General features: G+C 39.9%; 1 protein-coding gene across 3 annotated transcripts in view; it reads left to right on the forward strand.

The window, feature by feature from the left end:
- Nucleotides 1–17504, forward strand: part of OXCT1 (3-oxoacid CoA-transferase 1) — a 128268-nt gene that overhangs the window by 16279 nt on the left and 94485 nt on the right. For 2 of the 3 annotated variants that reach the window (XM_027606091.2, XM_027606089.2), the window contains exons 4-7: nt 764–899; nt 3804–3953; nt 8520–8626; nt 10805–10865. In XM_027606091.2, coding sequence (XP_027461892.1) covers nt 764–899; nt 3804–3953; nt 8520–8626; nt 10805–10865 — 454 coding nt within the window. The remainder of the gene's footprint in view (nt 1–763; nt 900–3803; nt 3954–8519; nt 8627–10804; nt 10866–17504) is intronic. The other variant, XM_027606090.2, reaches the window with a different exon arrangement.

A 17504-nucleotide genomic window follows, 5' to 3' on the forward strand; every position in this document is an offset into this window, starting at 1 on the left:
CTTCATAGATGAGTGCTCTGGGTGTTCCACATTCTTGCCAACACTTGATATTTCCTTCCCTTTTTTTGTTTTTTTTTAAGATTTTATTTATCTGTGTGTGAGAGAGAGAGCGTGTGCGCACAAGCAGGGGAAGTGGCAGGCAGAGGGAGAAGCAGGCTCCCCACTGAGCAAGGAGCCCAACATGGGGCTTGATCCCAGGGCCCCGGGATCATGACCTGAGCCGAAATTAAGAGTCAGATGCTTAACCTACTGAGCCACCCAGGCGCCCCTGTTCTCTCTTTTAAATATGAGAATGCGTGTTCACTTTTTTAGGACAGAATGAATTTTTCTGTTTGGAGCCAGTGCAGGTTAGGAGAGTGGCATCGCCTTTGCATTTACATACGCCTTCAGAGTGTAGGGCAAGATCCAGTCTGCTTGCCTTCTACCCTAGTATCACTTGGGAGCAGTGGAAAGAGTGAAAGGTGCAGGGCAGACTTGTAGGATTGGTGTGTGTTTGAATACTGGCTACGTCACTACCCAAGATATCTTTCGGCAGAAATCACTGAAAGGTCTTGAGCTTTAGTTTCCTCAGCTGTAAAATAAGAAAAGAACAGCCACCTTGCAAGGCTCTTTGGGTGGTGGGAGACTATGAGAGAATATGGGTTCAATGCCCAGCAGAGAGGATTCCTTTAAATGAATAATATTGCATGTTTTCGGAAGTCAGGGATATTAGTGTTCTAACCGATGTTGCTTTGATTGCAAGTTGCTTGCATTTTTCTTCTAGGGTTGACAACTTTGGCCTGGGCCTTTTACTTCGATCCAAGCAGATAAAACGCATGGTCTCTTCATATGTGGGAGAAAATGCAGAATTTGAACGACAGTACTTAAGTGGTGAATTAGAAGTAGAGCTGACACCTCAGGTAAGACAATTTCTCTGCTCCTCTTTTAGAATAGTAACTTAGTTTGAAATTTACCTATTTCCCTCTAGCAATTTTCTTTTGCAAGAGAGGTAAGGCAGAGAGGATGCGATTTTGCCAGGCCAAGGAAATTTGTTTGTAGGTCACACCTGTTGATTGCTAGAAGACTAAAAGCCTCTGTTGCCGTGCCCCAAAAAAGGGAGGTATTTCTAGTAAACAGTATCTAGGCTACAGGACAGATGTGTAAGCTTGGCACTATGGTGTCCATTTTGTGCTGGCAGCTTGCAGTAGGACTTGCTGAAATGCTTGGGGATTGTCCTAAGAGTCCATTCCTGTGAATCATAGAATTAGAAATATGTGAGGAATATGTTCTTGCTGAGACATCAGGAAAGTGAAGTCCCTGGAGGGTACAACTGGCCATGTCCTGGAGTAAGAACTGGAATCAGAGCCCAGGTCTCCAGGGAATAGATGTTCCTTACCAAGCAAGCAATTACCGCATTTGAATCTAGCAGGTTTTCATTCATGTCATACACTATGTCTTAACTGGCTAAAGAGTTTGTCACAAAGGAAACTTGTTGAAGCCATTTGTGCCTATTGGTCTTCCAATTTGACATCATCTGCCTTCATCTCTGAAATTGAACCCACCACTCTGCTTTATTTTTGTCAACAGAATTATTATTACCACTGACTTCACTAAATTGGTAATAACATGAGATAGCAACATTTTAAAAATCAATAATGAACTCCCAGTATATGCTTGTCTAGAGAGAGCATGCGGGGGAGAACTTTTCTACCTGAGGCTTCACAACATTACTCACGTCCCACCCGATCACCCCACAGTGTGGGCATCTGTGCTTGTCATAAGCCTTGCACTGTGTCTGGTATTTATCCATTTTCATTTAAAGTTTTTTGAAAATAACAAAAGGTATCCTGTCTTAGTCTACTCGTGCTGCTATAACAAAATACCACAGACTTGGTGGCTCAGACAAGAGGAAGTGATTTCTCATTGTTCTGGCAACTGGGAAGTACAAGACCAAGTACAGGCTGATGTGATTCTTGGTAGAGGGGAGGAGAGGGAGGAAGAGAGAAGGAAGATGCACACGTGCAAACAAGGACTTTGGGGTCTTAGTATAAGGACACTAATCCTGCTGGATCAGGGCCCTACCCTTATGACCTCATTTAGCCTTAATGACTTCCATAAAGGCCCTGTCTTCAAATACAATCACGTTGGGTGTTAGGGCTTCAACATATGAATTTGGTGGGGGACACAATTCAGTCCATTGCATATACTTTTCCTCTTCACATTGTAGATTGAGATAACTTTTCCTTTGGGTTGTGGAGCCCTTGAAGATTAACCTTTTGATTACTTCTATTATCTTTTGTATTATCCCTTCTTTTGTCAGAGGGCATATACATGGGAGTTCCTTAGTATTTCTTTTATATTCCTTCTTTAAGCTGTAAGAGGTCAGTGTCTCTCTCCCCGACTTAGTGGCAGGTGAATAAACGTTGGCTCGGGCAACTTGTTTTGCAGCCTGTGAGCCAATGAGCCAGAGAAGTGTTGTTGAAGTGGTAGGGATAGGACTCCCTTTGGGATTTGGATGTAGGGGGGTTGGTGGTAGCTGCAGAGAGCCTGTCTGTAGAGATTGTCCACTTTTAGGTCCTTGTGCAGTTGGACAGAGAGCAGGAATAAAATATTCAAGGAGGGTAGACATAAAAAATATCTTATAGTAGAGAGTGTTATGGTTGTTTGGATGATTTAATCTTGTGAATGTTATTAACTTAAAATACAGTACAAAATGGAGTTATCTCTATTAGATAGAATAGAGAAACTGTTACCTGGAAGATTGTCAGTTATGCCTCAGATCCTGTCTTCCCCAGATGATCCCACCCTACTTCAAACACTCCGTGTCTGAAGTCCCAACTTTTAGTTCTTGCTTTGAGTTTAGTATTTAAAGGACCCAGTTAAAGTAGAAAATTGTTTTCAGGCTGAAATGATTTTAACATAATATTACTAAGACCTCAACCAGTTCTTACTACTGAGTGACCAATCAGTTATGTAGTATGAATATGATGTAGCTAGACTGTAACTATAGGTCTTAGGGTTAGGGTGGGTGTTAGGAAATATTTAGGGTCAGAGTTACTCCCCTATGGGAGAACTGGGTTGGAAAGCAGTTGGGGGCGGGGGGAGCCAGGGAAAGCAGCTTTGAACCACTGGTACCTGGGAAGGGGGTAAAGATGGTAAAAAGAAGATACAAAGAAACTTTGCATACAGTTGTTTCTACTCTAAGATAAAATTTAAAGTACTCTTAGCTTTTAAAAACCAAATTACCTGTATGTTGTACTCTTTGCCTAACTTTGGATTTTTTCTTAGTTAGATAATGTAGTAGATAAAATGCTTTTAAGAATGTTTTAGAATGAACTCTTAAGTAAATGAACGTACTCTTATTATATAATAATGGCATTGTTATTCATGATAAGCTTCAAGCTATACCTACATAGGGCACACAGTAAAACACAAAATTTAAATACATATTTTTAAATATATATATATATAAAGTGATATACTTCAGATTTGAAAATTGATTTTAAAATATTACAAATAGACTGATGGAGAATATGATGTCAGGAGAGCAGTGGGAGACCAGAAAGCTGAGCGCATGATGATCCAAAGAAGCAGTTACATTTGGAATGCGGATTAAGAATTGAGAGATTGTTGTCTAGAGGGGCAATACTTGTTTTCAATTATCTAGCATACAGCGTTAGTGAAATACACCAATATACAGTGCTAGGTCCTGTTTAGAATGATAAACCTGTAGAGAGAGGAACTGTGTCTGTAAATGTTTCCGTATCCACATACAGAAGTGTGCTTAATGAACTTCTTATGGTGTGGTGGTTGCTCACTTGTAGGGCACGCTTGCAGAGCGGATTCGTGCAGGTGGGGCTGGCGTTCCTGCATTTTACACGAGCACTGGGTACGGGACCCTGGTACAGCAAGGAGGGGCACCGATCAAATACAATAAAGATGGTACCATTGCCGTTGCCAGTAAGCCGAGAGAGGTAAGTAGCTCTCATTCAGGTAGCACTGGGATGCCTCCTTTAGCATAGGGTTCCAGGTGGACTCTGGGTAGGTAAGATAAAATCTGCTCTGTGTAAGAAGAGACACTGTCCTTCACTTATGTGGCGTACGCTAGGTAAAATTTCTGCTGAAACTGAGCATCTGCCAATAATTAAAATCACATAGAGAAACCAGAATAAATGAGAAGAAACTGTGATCTATATAAGATGTGTGAGTCAAGATTAGTTTTTTTTTTTTAAGATTTTATTTATTTATTCATGAGAGACAGAGAGAGAGAGACACACAGAAGCAGAGGGAGAAGCAGGCTCCCAAGGAGCAGGGAGCCGGATGCGGGACTCGATCCCAGGACCCTGGGATCATGACCTGAGCCGAAGGCAGACGCTTAACGACTGAGCCACTCAGGTGTCCTGAGTCAAGATTAGTTTTATGGTAGGTTTTAACAAACGTTGGAGCATTTATAACTTCTGATAATGCTCATGTGGAAAAGAGAGTAGGTGTATGATATATATTGTATTAAACTTTTCATTCTCAAGCCCCTTCTGGATGTGGATGAAGGAGAAAAAAAAGCCAAGGACATCACAAGTTTGTCTACAATTTTGAAAAGGAGGGGACAGTTGTAATTACATAATAAGATAGAGCATTCATCCTGTCTCCTTTATCCTTCTTTTTGTACACTGGACATATTTGAGCTGACTGAATAATTTAGTTTTATTTAAAGTGCTGGGTGGGATGGAGTACCTTTATACTAGGTAACTTCACTCACATATTAGAAAAGAATAGGACTCTACATATAGATATTTGAGATACTCAGATTTGAGGCAGTTGTAAAAATTACACAGGACAATATTCCATTACTGTATTTTTAGTCCCTCTCCCTTCTCCCTGGCCACATGGTTCAAGAGTGTTAACTCAGGCTGCAGAAATGCTGAGCTTACCTCTGAGGAAATGACAGCTTAGTAAATCGAGGGATCTCCTACCACACTTGCCTATAGTGAATTTTATAATTTTTTTTTCTTTTTTTTTTTTTGCTTATAGGGATGTTCTGCACCTCCATGTTTTGAGAGAAGATAAAAGGTCATTGAACATGCGCCTTGCTGTTCATTGTTTGTGTCTAGCAGCATCTTCCATCTGGAGCTTTGCTTTTTTTGCTTAGAATGACCTATATTGACTCAAAGTTTTGATTAACATTTTTTTTATATTCTATCTTGCTTCTTTCCTTACTGCCTAATTAGGTTTAAAAAGTTTTTGACCAAGTAAGACAGGAGCCTAATTATTAAAATGGATCTTAGTAATACAGATGATGCCCAGAAAAATTGGGTTAATACTTTGAGAGTTTGCTAGAAGCTAGAGCATTAACTTGCCCTGGGAAAATATAGGATAGACTGGAGTCTGTTCTGAATGTCTTGGTTCATATTTGCCTGGAGTCAGGTGCACAAATCTAGTAGCTTTGTACTTTGGTCTGAATTACCTAGGAACGTGACAAATAATTTCTTGAAATGATTCTTGCTAGCTCTTTATTTCCCGTACGTATGGTAGGAAGAGGAGGTGAGTAAATTTCTTAATTCAGTGGTATTTGCCAGGCACTGGCCCACGTATGGTAGAAAAGGAGATGATCTAGACTAAGTCCCCCTGCTAGTGGAGGAACTGACAAGGAATGAATTAATAAACACATAATGTCAATAAAGAAAGTGCCATGAAGAAAAATGGAGTAGGGTAAGGGCAGAGAGAATGGTCACTGGCCAGGGAAGGCGTGTTCCAGATTGGGTCAGGGGAAACCTCTCTGAGGAAGTGACAGTTAGTAGAGATCAGAATAAAACAGGAGAATGAGTGGGTGAAGACTATAGGGTTGTGCTCTGGTCAGAAGGAAGGGGAAGGACACGGTCCTGAGGCAGGCCAGCTCTGTTTGTGGAACAGCAGGGCAGTGAGACTGGAACAGAGTAAACGAGGCAGAGAGCAGTAGGATGGGAGGCTGAAGGGAGGCGTGAACCAGATCACATGAGTTTGGGTTTTACTGAGTGGTGAGAGGACAGCAGAGAATTCAGACATGGGAGAGATGTGGTCTGAGTTACATTTTGGAAGGATCGCTGTGGCTGCTGGGTGGAGAGTTTTTTGGTAGGGTTCCAAGAGCAGAATCAGTGAGAGAGATCGAGAGGCTGTTGTACTGATCCAGGAGGGAGTGGAAGTGGTTTAGACTGAGGTGGTTAACAGTGGAGCTTGTGGGAGGTGGTTGGAATCAGGACATATGTTGATAGCAGAGCCAGCAGGGTTTACCAATGGATTGGTTACAGGATGAGGAAGGACAAGAACCAAGCATGCTGCTTACTGAGATGGGCAGAGTATGGAGGTAATCGAAGAGTCTTGTCTGGGACTGCATGCATTTGAGACGTCCTTGAGGCTCTAACAGAAGTTGCTCAGTCGTCTCCAGCTTGGGGAGGGTTTGGTGCTGGGCTAGGAGCTTTGGAGTCTTCAGCATATAATATTTAAGTCTGTGGGGCTAGCTGAGTGTCTAAGGCTAGAGTACAGGTAGTGAATACCTCTTTTGCATTTAAAGGGTGGGAAGAGGAAAAGGAGCAGCAAAGAAGAATGGGAAAGTGTCTAGTGAGTGAAGACCAAGGGGAGTTGGTAACTTGAAGACGGGCAGTTTTACAAAGGAGGGAGTGATCAGTTGTGTCAGAGTGAGAAGAGGTGCGGTAACAGGACAGGGCATTGAGCATTGGGTTTAGAAACATGGAGGTCATTGGTGACCTCAAAGAATGATTTTTCTGGAAGAGAGGATTTTTCTGGAAGGGTGGAAATTTGATTGGAGTGGATTCAAGAAAGGGCTGAAAAAAGAGGAAGTGGTAACCGGGAAACACACAACTCTTTCCAGTGAGTGTAATAGCTAGTATGGCAAAACCAGTCCCTTCCCTGTTTTAAAAATTTAGAATGGCTAGGATCAGCAGCTGCTGGTTTATAGACCCATCAGGAAATTATGTAATTGGAATAGGGAAAAAAAGCCAATTTTTTCACATTGCCTTGGATTAGCATATATTTAGATCTGTATGTAGTTTTCTAGATCTGTATGCAACATAACTCATCTGTCATCATTGGTGTTTATGGTAATGACTTTGAAATACATGAAACTCTTTTAAAAAGCTGTATACTGATGTGTAATTTTTAAATATCTTTCATACGATTCGTCTAAGTTTCACATTTGTAAGATCCTCCTTCCTCAGTGATCCCCTGAATTCATTAATATTCTCTAGCAGGAAAGTGGGATAAGGTCTTTAAGGAATCTGTTCTTTAAGAAAGGATTTCTGCTTTAAACCATAGTTAAAGAAAAGTAAATACTGAACTTAGTCCTGCAGCTTTATGTAATATGCGTGTGGTTTGTCCACTAGGGGGTGGTGTACGAATGAGGATGGAGTTCTGCCTTCCTATATGGCTCCATCCTGTGTGGGATGGAGCCTAGCACGGACATTCTTTCCTCTCTTTGATTCACTTTGCAGAGCTAAATCCCCAGGAAGAAAAAAGGAACAAAGTACCACGGCATAGTTTTACTTTATGCTTCTTTTCCCCTCCCCACTCCCCTTCATCTGTAGTAGAATTAAAAGGTAATAGACATATAAAAATCAATAGCATTTCATTAGATCTGTAATGACAGAGAGGAGGTGTAATAGAAGAACATAGAATACTCATAGTAGCATCAAAAACCGTGAAGTACCTATGAATAAACCTAAAACATACACAAAGCTTTTTTTGGAGGGGAATTAAAAGCAATTTGAAGAGGTAAAAGAAGACTTCAGAAAATGTAGGCATATATTATGTTCACAGGTAGAAAGCTATGGCATGTCAGTTCTCCAGTTTCATCTGCAAATTCTAGGAATTCCAATTAAAATTTCATCAGATGGTTATAGGTTAGTTAGGAGAGATGAATAGATTTTTTTTTTTAAAGATTTATTTATTTTGAGAGAGTGAGAATGAGAGAGAGAGAGAGAGCACATGAGAGGGGGGAGGGTCAGAGGGAGAAGCAGACTCCCCGCTGAGCAGGGAGCCCGATGCGGGACTCGATCCCGGGACTCCAGGATCATGACCTGAGCCGAACGCAGTCGCTTAACCGACTGAGCCACCCAGGCGCCCGAGATGAATAGATTTTTATAACTATTTTAGGTACAAAATACTTTGCCCATTTTATGCAGCTTATATAGTTTTGTTTCCCCCCTGCCCCCGGGGTGGAGGGAAAGATGGGCTATTTTTCATGTTCTCTACATATAACTTATGCACACAAATAATAAAAAGAGTGCTAACATGCAGTCTATGCCTTAAGCATATAGAACTTTCAGTTCCTCAAGTTTACCAACCTCTCGCTGCTGAGTCTTTGCACATGCTGTTCCCTTGGTTTCTCCGCCACCACTTTGACTAAATCCTAGCTTCCTACCACTACTCCCCCAGGAGATCTCCGTTTAGATTGTTCTCCCTCTGAGAAACCTTCCCCGACCGGGTTTGTATCCTTATTCTCTGCTTCTACCCCAGCACATACCTGACAATGTCCCCTTTGTCTCCCGCAGGTGAGGGAGTTTAATGGTCAGCATTTTATTTTGGAGGAAGCAATTACTGGAGATTTTGCTTTGGTGAAAGCCTGGAAGGCAGACCAAGCAGGAAATGTGATTTTCAGGTAGTATGATGTTTATTTTGTTTTAAATATTAATGAAATGCATTTCGGCAACTTTGCATTTCCTAAATTATGATTGCAAAACGGATATCTTGATGTGTTTGGTGTTCAAAGATTCATTTAAAAAGTGGCTTACAGTCGTACAAGCCCCCAGGTCAGTGTGTGCATGCGTGTGCGAGGCTGCTGCTGTGCATTCTTGCTGGTGTGTATTTGTGGGGGTCTGTTCTGATTAGGTGGTGCCCACATTGCACTGCTTGGTAGCTATTTTGAATCAATATACTCTTGTATATAGTCCCATACAGACTATTTTTCTGTGTGTATTTTAGTTGCCAGGACAAGTTACAATGTTGAGACATACTTAGCAAATGTGAGAAAAGCACACAATTGTATTTAATTTTTATATTATTAATATGCATTGTCTTAAAATGCCTAAATTATTTTGATATTCTGGGAAGAGCTTGCTAGCACCCATTTAGGTCAGTTCTTTTCCAGTCCTGTTGGCGTCTGCTAGGAAATACTTATGTAGGTTCTATCTGAAAAAGTTGATTAATCTTGAGAATGCTTGTTATTTGGATAGCCACAGATATTAAGCCAAAGGCTTAATATAGTTCAAGATCTTTTGATTACCCTGAGCATACTAAATACTAAGTGTTTATATATTATACATATACATTATATGGTAGTTTTGAAAATTGTACCATCTTTGAATATACACCTACAAGTCTTGAAGACTTTGCCTGTTAGGTTACAGAAATAATTTTCTTTCTTATAATATGGTCATTTACTGTTTTAGTAATAATTTTTATCTTTACCTGATGCACCTTTGGTGAGAGCACAGTTGAATTCTCAGTGACTACTCTCATGCTGTTTTTGTTCATTTCTGAAGATCTTATATGATATTAATGTTATATTTGATTTCTTGAATTCAACCAGTTTTTGATTACAACTGATCTTGGCAGTTAACACATTTTGCATTTTAAAAAAGATTAATGAAATTGTATAGAAGCAAATGGAAATGAATTATTTAAACTATTTCCATGAGTTTATCGTGTGTTTCATTGCCTGGCTCTAATATCTAAAGATTGCACGGGGGCTGTTCTCAGCATTGACTTATGCCTGTGGTTTTTGATAGGAGATGAGACTGCTCCATCAGCAATGGTCAAGTGACTTAGATTCTTAATATCCTGACTTCTAGGATGACCTCCATTGTTAGGGGGACAACTGGTAAAAGGTCTGTCTAGGCCATTGTTAGGACAGCCCTACATACCTTTGCCTCTGGCCACAGTGCCCTTGGAGCTTTTGATGCTGGGCATGCTGGATGGCTGGTGGAATCCAACTTAGCAACTTGTGAAAGTACCCAAGGACTTCTGTCTCAGGGACACACCTGTCTTTATATTTATCCTTAAATCTAAGTGAGATAAACATTGGTGGCCTAAAAGAGCTAGTAAAAGAAAGATGTAACTCAGTTCCCTCAATCAAATAAGATTTTTTTTTTTAGTCAACTTACACTCTCAGAAACAAAAAAATACCTTAAAATTTTTATGGTTGGTGGTGATGCATTAATTTAAGAACTTGAGTGCAAAATCATCAGCAAAATTGGCACTTTCTGGAAATTTTTACACCTCAGGGTCTAATGTGGGTGTTGTACTTCAAAAAATTTCATTAGAAATTGGTCCCCCGGAATGATCTTTATAGATGACTCACACATTACCAATGAATGTGTCGTTTTATTTCAGCAATAGGTCTCTTTTTAATAGAGAATATAATTACTATACCTTCTCATATAAAGCACGTGCTACTTTTCTTAATATTTTAACAAGAACAAGTTTAGTGAAATATATAACTATGGAAACAAAGTGGCATCCCAGTTAAAAGACTTAGGCAACTTAGTTTTAAATAGAGTAGATTTATTAATATCTGTTTTATCTTTCTGTATATGATCTATATGTTGAACATGAAAAATAGTTCCTCTTTCCTTCAACCCCATGAAAACTGTAATTGAATGAAGTGGCCATTGTTTTTATTTACAAAATTGTTTTAACACTTATGGAAAATACACATTCTTTTAAAAGATTCACAGATTTTTAGTTTATAGAAATTCTTTTAATCTATAATTAAAGCTGAGAGAAACTCTTCTTATTTTTGGTTTTCTTTTCCCACTTTCCCCCACTCCTAATATAGGAAAAGTGCAAGAAATTTCAATTTGCCGATGTGCAAAGCTGCAGAGACCACAGTGGTAGAGGTGAGAGAAGAGGTTATTTCTGCTTTCCAAAGGTTGCTTTTTAAACTTGCTGTTATGTATTAGTTCAGCAAATGTACAACAGTTCATTTGTCTTCTGGAGGATAAACAATGACCGCTTTTAAATTTTGGATATCAAAGGATTCTACTTAATATGTATTAGTTGAGGGACACCTGGGTGGCTCAATTGGTTAAGCGTCTGCTTTCAGCTCTGGTCGTGATCCAAGGGTCCTGGGATCGAATCCTGCATCGGGCTCCTTGCTGAGTGGGGAGCCTGCTTCTCCCTCTGCCTGCTGTGCACTCTCTCTCTCTCTGGCAAATAAATAAATAAAATCTTTAAAAAGATAAATATGTAATAGTTGCAATTTTACTGTAACATTAGCTTTCTGGTTGGCTAGGGTCTCACTGGAATGCTCTCTTTGGGATCAAGCCACGAGACTGGCTAGCTTATAACAGTCCTTTGGTATTTTAGTAAAATAGACCTCCTTGGGTAAAATTGCAAGATAAATTTTTATATACAAAACCCCAGAAAAATAGTAAGTTATATCATTACTGTATTTGATACTGTGAATTCTTTAAGGAAGAAGGAGGGTAGTACAAGTAATTGCTTTGATGTGGTTCTGTTTGGAGTAGTTGAATTAAGGAACTAACTGACTCTTCTTTGGACGTCTTATGGTGTGGGAGAGACTTGACTAATTCTAGAGCCTTTCTAGGGTTAAGCTCTGAGACAAAAATAGTTGGCTTACACTCAAACCCTGCCATTTTGTTATATATATGAACCTGCTATATATATATATATATACACATACATATATGAACCTGAAAGGAGACTTCAAAATGATTCTTAACGTGAGACTTTGAGAATCACCCTGGAACCAAATTTTCATGAAGGTTTGAGATAGCTTTTCCTTGGGAGAGCTTTATAGGAACCCATCGTGGGATCTGGAAATGAGAATATACGTTCGTGGTTTTTTTCATGTGATGGCAGTTTCGTATGTGGTGTCTTTGGGCTCCTGCATGCATTTGGCCAAGATGGTATTTCATGGAGGCAGCACAGTGGTATTTTTGAAAAACCAAATGTTAGAATTCTGTTCCTCTCTTGGAAAGTGAAGTTATTTTTAAAGTTCTAGAGGATGTGGTACTTTCAACCCAGGCATAATGGTTTCTTTTGCAATGGCTTTAGTGTATTTTCTGCATTCAAAATGGACAATGTGGTTTACTCTCACTGTGTAATCTGTTTTTTCTTTTTTTATTTATTGAATCATCTTAATGACCTGTCCATGGCACATATACGGTATCACTGAAAAAAAAAGCCTATAACTTAGCTTAAAATAACTGGTAGTTTAACACTGTTGATTTTATGTGCTTCTGTAACACTTCCTGGAACTAATATTCCTTCTCTGAATACCAAGGGCATTATGCATTGTCCTGTCTGAAGTTCTTTTTCTTCTTCCTCTTCTTTTATAATTCGGTTCTTTTCAGCCAATCTTATTTCTTCTAAGAACAGAAAATGACCTTCTAGTGTCTGAGAATCACTGTAGATAACTAGAAAAGAGAGGAGTTGTTTTTGTTTTGTTTTGTTTTGTTTTTTCTGGTGTAAGGGATAGGGAGATCAGTTCCTTTAACCGAGCCTGTAAATATGGTAAAGGCTAGCCCCCCTTGTCTGAGAACAGACATCTCTATCTATCCCTGCACTCTTCCCTGCTAGATGCAGACTCACTGTGGGATCCTTTTCAATACGGTGCTTCTGTCAGCCACTCAGAATGGACTATACCTGCACTGTCCAACATGGTGGCCACTAGTCACATGTAACTTTTAAAATTTAAATTAATGAAAATTAAACAAGGTAATTTTCTCTTTAGTAGTTGCATATGGCTAGCGACTACTGTCAATAGCTTCACAGGTATAGAACATCATCACTGTGAAAAGTTTGATTGGACAGAGCTTAGTTATAATGATCAAGATGAAATCGAATTTGTCATTCTAGCTTAGGAATCTAAGCAAAACAGCTTTTAAATAACGGATTATTATAAATTCCATAGTAGAAGAGGTCTTCATGCTTGTAAGTTGATTTATAAGAACTTTGTTCTCAAAAGAGTAAAATCATTTGGAATTGGGGATGGTGAGTAGAGGGAGTATTTTGTGATACGAAAAGTCCATTTGACTTTGTGACTTTTGTATTATTCTGAGTCTGGTGAGTACTCTGGACCTCCAGCTCCTCCTCTTCCCTATGTTCTGTGCACTCTGTTACCTTCATGGACCTCCCGGATTCTTAATTCTCTTCTGTTCCTGTCCTGCTTTATTTGATGGTGATCCTAGTGGGATGGATGATTATGAGCTGGTCTCTGCAGTGTGGTATTAAACAGAAATCTTCAGAGATCATAAATTACCCACATTTTCTCCTGCCTGCTAGTTATTATAATGATAGCTACTGTTAATCAAGTATTTATTATGTATTAGTCACTGCTATATTTTTTATGTACATTATTATTGTTGTAATCCTCATAATAATCTTATAAGGTAGGAACCAATATTATCCTTATTTTACAGAAGAGGGTTAAATATGGGACCTGAGGTCACACAGCTAGGGCAGAACCATAGGGAGATTGATTCCAGGTGTCTGCTCATTTCCATTATTTTATGAAATGCTTTCAAAATCTTCATAAATGGATCATTTTTTCAAACTTCTGAAAGATACCGAATCTCTGGGAGGCGTCCATTTCAATGGTAACTATTAGAATCAATAACTATTAGAATCAAGCAGAGAGCTTTTTGGCTAATTTATTCCTCTCTCCTATTCTCCCTTGCCAGATCATGGTCTTTTTCTCCTCCACGACCATATACCTTGGAGGTGGCTTTGAGAAAAGCCTCACCCTGTGATCTGTGATGGGTCCATTCAGTCTTCACCTCGGTTCATTCTATCTTGTAGCCTCTTTGAACCTTGCAGCTCTCCACAAATTCCCCTTAAATATGGTGACTGAACGTCTGTTTTAGTACTTTTAGACAGTCAAAAAATATTTTTGAGAACTCTTAGCTCATCTCCTTTCTCTTAGAGGAGGAACTAGAGGACTTTTCTGAAGCAGAGCCTGGGTTCGAGCCTGTCTTCCAAAGCTCTGTGCCGCTCTGCGGTGCAGCTTCTTTGCAGCCTTTTGCCCCATCCTTTTGTACATCCTGTAATTTGAGTTTTAAGGAGAGTAGAACTATAAGTATCTATAGTATTAACGATGGTTCCCTTGGGCATCTCAAAATTGTTTTTGGCCTTAGAAGCAGAGTGGCAAAGGAACATACAAGTCACCTCTTGCTTTTGTTGTTGTTCGTAGTTTCTTCTGTAATTAATTTACAGTAAATGTTTTCTATCAAGAAGTAAATCAGGATGTTTATCTTGAATTAAAGAGAGTATCAAATTTGCCCTCAATATGAGTTATTTCTAGTTTCTCTAAAAGGGGGAATATTCCTCCTTTCCAGAAGAGTTTCCTCTTTCAGATGTGCTCTCCATAAGCTTACAAGTTGTATAAAGCCAATGAGGTGACCGAGTGTGTCTGTTTTCCCCTTTAATAAAATCGATATGAATATTGCATTCATATTTCTTAAAACCTGCAGCCAATTGCATGCTTCACCACAAAGTTGTGATACAGTGAATGCCGGCTGTACTCCCCGCCCCCACCCACCTGCCTCCATCCCCTTAAGGAACTGAGTGGCTACTGGGAGAAATAGTACAAGCAGGTGTGCATGTTGGCACACATGCCAGAAAGACGTTTCTCTTTTTGGCCCAGACAGTGATATTTCTGGACCTCCTTCTCTTTGAGTGGGTGCAGTCGTCTTCCCTGATAAACTTAACAAGTTTAAGTGCAAAACCAGCCAGGGAACGACTCTTGGCGTTGCATTCTGTGTGTTTAATGAGTGAGGACTGTCCTGTCTTCCTAAGGGAACTCATTTGGCTTTTGCAGGGGTCTTCTTATCCCCCTCAGCTCCCCGTGAGCCCCTCTGCCAGTCTCCTGGGTGCCTATCCTACCACCTTGGGTTTTTCTTAGAAGTGACCTGTTTCTGCATTTTTTAAAAAGCAACTTATAATAGAAAACCCAGGGGGAGGGCTTGGAGTGCTTCACTCAGGAGACTGTTGAGCTTTGGTCTCCTGCAAGCAGCCTGGCATGCCTGCTCTGTCAGAAAAGGTTGTCTCACTCAGCCACCAAAGGCTGTTGAGGCTGCCTGAGATGGAAATAGCCCAGCTGGTTTTGTCAGGGTTGTGCCATGGCTGGTGTTAGAGGACAGCATGGTTTATACTGAGCCTCTTCTCTTTTAGCTAATTTCAGCTTTTAGTTAAAACAGTATATTTATTATCCCGACTTGAATAAAATTATTTTTATAATAACCACATTATGGTATATTTGCATATTTGCATATGAAAGAATTGCTTATATGATACTTGATGCATGCAGATATTGTGTACATGTAGCCTCTGTGGGTTATGAAGCATAATAACACATTGAATACCTGTGAACCCACTAAGGTAAGAATTAGAAGATTGCTCATACTCTTTCTCATCTGCCTGCATCCCCTGCAGCCATAACCATTATCAGGAATATGGTGTTTTATCAGTCCCCTTAAAAAAAAATGCACTAAGTCATAAGTTATGGACATATTGAAAATTACTTCCCAGAGTGCTATCCTAAAACTTGTGTTAGAAGAGGCAAGCTTTGGGAACTGTGACTTCTGTGTTCTGTACTAATGCCTGGCACGTGCCTTCTCTCTTTAGGAGATTAACTAGAGGAAAAGATGACACATCTGTCAGTCTGCTGAGCAGACGTGTGTTGTTTCTGATTGGTGGGTGAGGAAGAGCGAAGATTCATTGCAGTATAAATGATATTAAAAATTTTTGGTTTTAATGTTTATTATGAAGAATGATGAACCTATGCAACAGTAAACAAGAGTGTAGTGAAGCCCCAGGAGCTCATCCCTCAGCTGCAATGACTGTTAGCCCATGGTCACGCCTGCCTCATCTACATCCCCATCTCCCTTTCTCTCCTCCTTTATTATCTATAAAGAGACACCAGATATTATATCTCAACCACATTTTAAGGAGAGGCACTTTTCTGGGTTCTGGAAGTCCAGCAGTGAACAAAACAGAGACACACCCCTGCTCTTGCGGAGCTTACTTTCTGCTGCTCAAGATAGACATGAGATAACAGTACATAAGGGAAGTACGTAGCATGCCGTATGTTGATATGTGTGAAGGAGAAAAAACAAAAAGCATGAAAAGGAACATGAAATGTCAGCAGAAGAAACTGAAGTTTTAGATAAGGTGATCAGTAAAAGGCCTTCTGAGTAGAGACCCCCCAGGGACTCAGGACACCAGCTCTTCAGCTCTCGGAGGGGGAGGAGTCTAGGCGGTAGGGGTAGCCGGTGGCGAGGTGTGTGGCAAGAGCATTGCTGGTGGATTTGAGGAATGGGGATGACCTACTCTCCCTTGCTCATTGCAGGGTGGTAGGCTGAGGAGCCCCCCATGAGGGCAGCTTTCTTGGGAACAGCAATGTCTCCTTCTGAGGCTTTGGGAAATAGGATTTGTATTTTTAGTTCACTTTGTAATAGTGCCCAAGGCCTAAATCTGACTTTAAAACTCTGAGATGAATGGAGAATGGTTCTAAGATTGGAGCCTCCAGGCTCTTGTGACTCCCTGGCCCTGTTTGGAGAACTTTGCATTGATAACTCCTCGTGAATTATCTTATCAGAAGTGATCAAACTGGTTGTTGTTTCACTTTACATTTAGAACACAGTGGATTTTAATGACATGACTTAATCACTTCAGTGGATTCTGTGAACATTTAATCTCCACCAAGCAGGCCAGTTAATGTATCCATGTTTTTAGAGACTTTTGTTATCTTCCTTCCTGCTTTAGAGAACACAAAAATGCCTGAGGGATAAACATAATTCCTTTCCCCTTAAGTGTCTTTTATTCTTAATCTTGACATTGCTAACGCCTTATGATATTACAGCTTCTAAAGCTGTGAAACTCATCATTTTTGCAAGAGACCGTAAAAAGAAAAAACACAGGTTAAACAAAAAATTAAAGCTTCTCTCCACTTAAGACAAGCACTTCTAACCAGTTAAGAGACCTCATTAGATAGATTTGATTTGGAGCACACATATCTATACCCAGGCAACTAGTGGTCACCCCTGTATGGAATTCATTCACACACACAAATTTGATTGCCGTGTGGAAACATGATATTTATGAGAATCTGACTAGAGTGTCAAGTTTGACACTCACTGTGTGATGCATGATATGTAAATATCTCTTACTGCCCTTAAGTATGTACCTGGTAAAACTCTACTTCAGTTAACTAGAATGAGGACAGCAAGAAACTATTTATTCCAGTCTTCTTTACTTTATCCACCCAGGCCAGTTGAGTTGAACACTTGACACAAATTCTTTTTTGAAAAAGGGTCGGGGGAGGTAAGAGAACTGTTTGAAACAATATAGAAAGATCGAATACCCTCTTTCCTCCAACCCGCATGAATCCTGGCAGAATGCAGTCATTTGCCCAGCCTTTAACTTTTGGGATGGTTGTGATAAGCAGTGGTTATCATTTACATTGATTTTTGTTTTTAGACCTGTTATATAATACCTTTTAATTTACATTTCTT

Source organism: Zalophus californianus, chromosome 5 (genome assembly GCF_009762305.2).
Source record: "Zalophus californianus isolate mZalCal1 chromosome 5, mZalCal1.pri.v2, whole genome shotgun sequence".
Lineage (NCBI taxonomy): Eukaryota > Metazoa > Chordata > Mammalia > Carnivora > Otariidae > Zalophus > Zalophus californianus.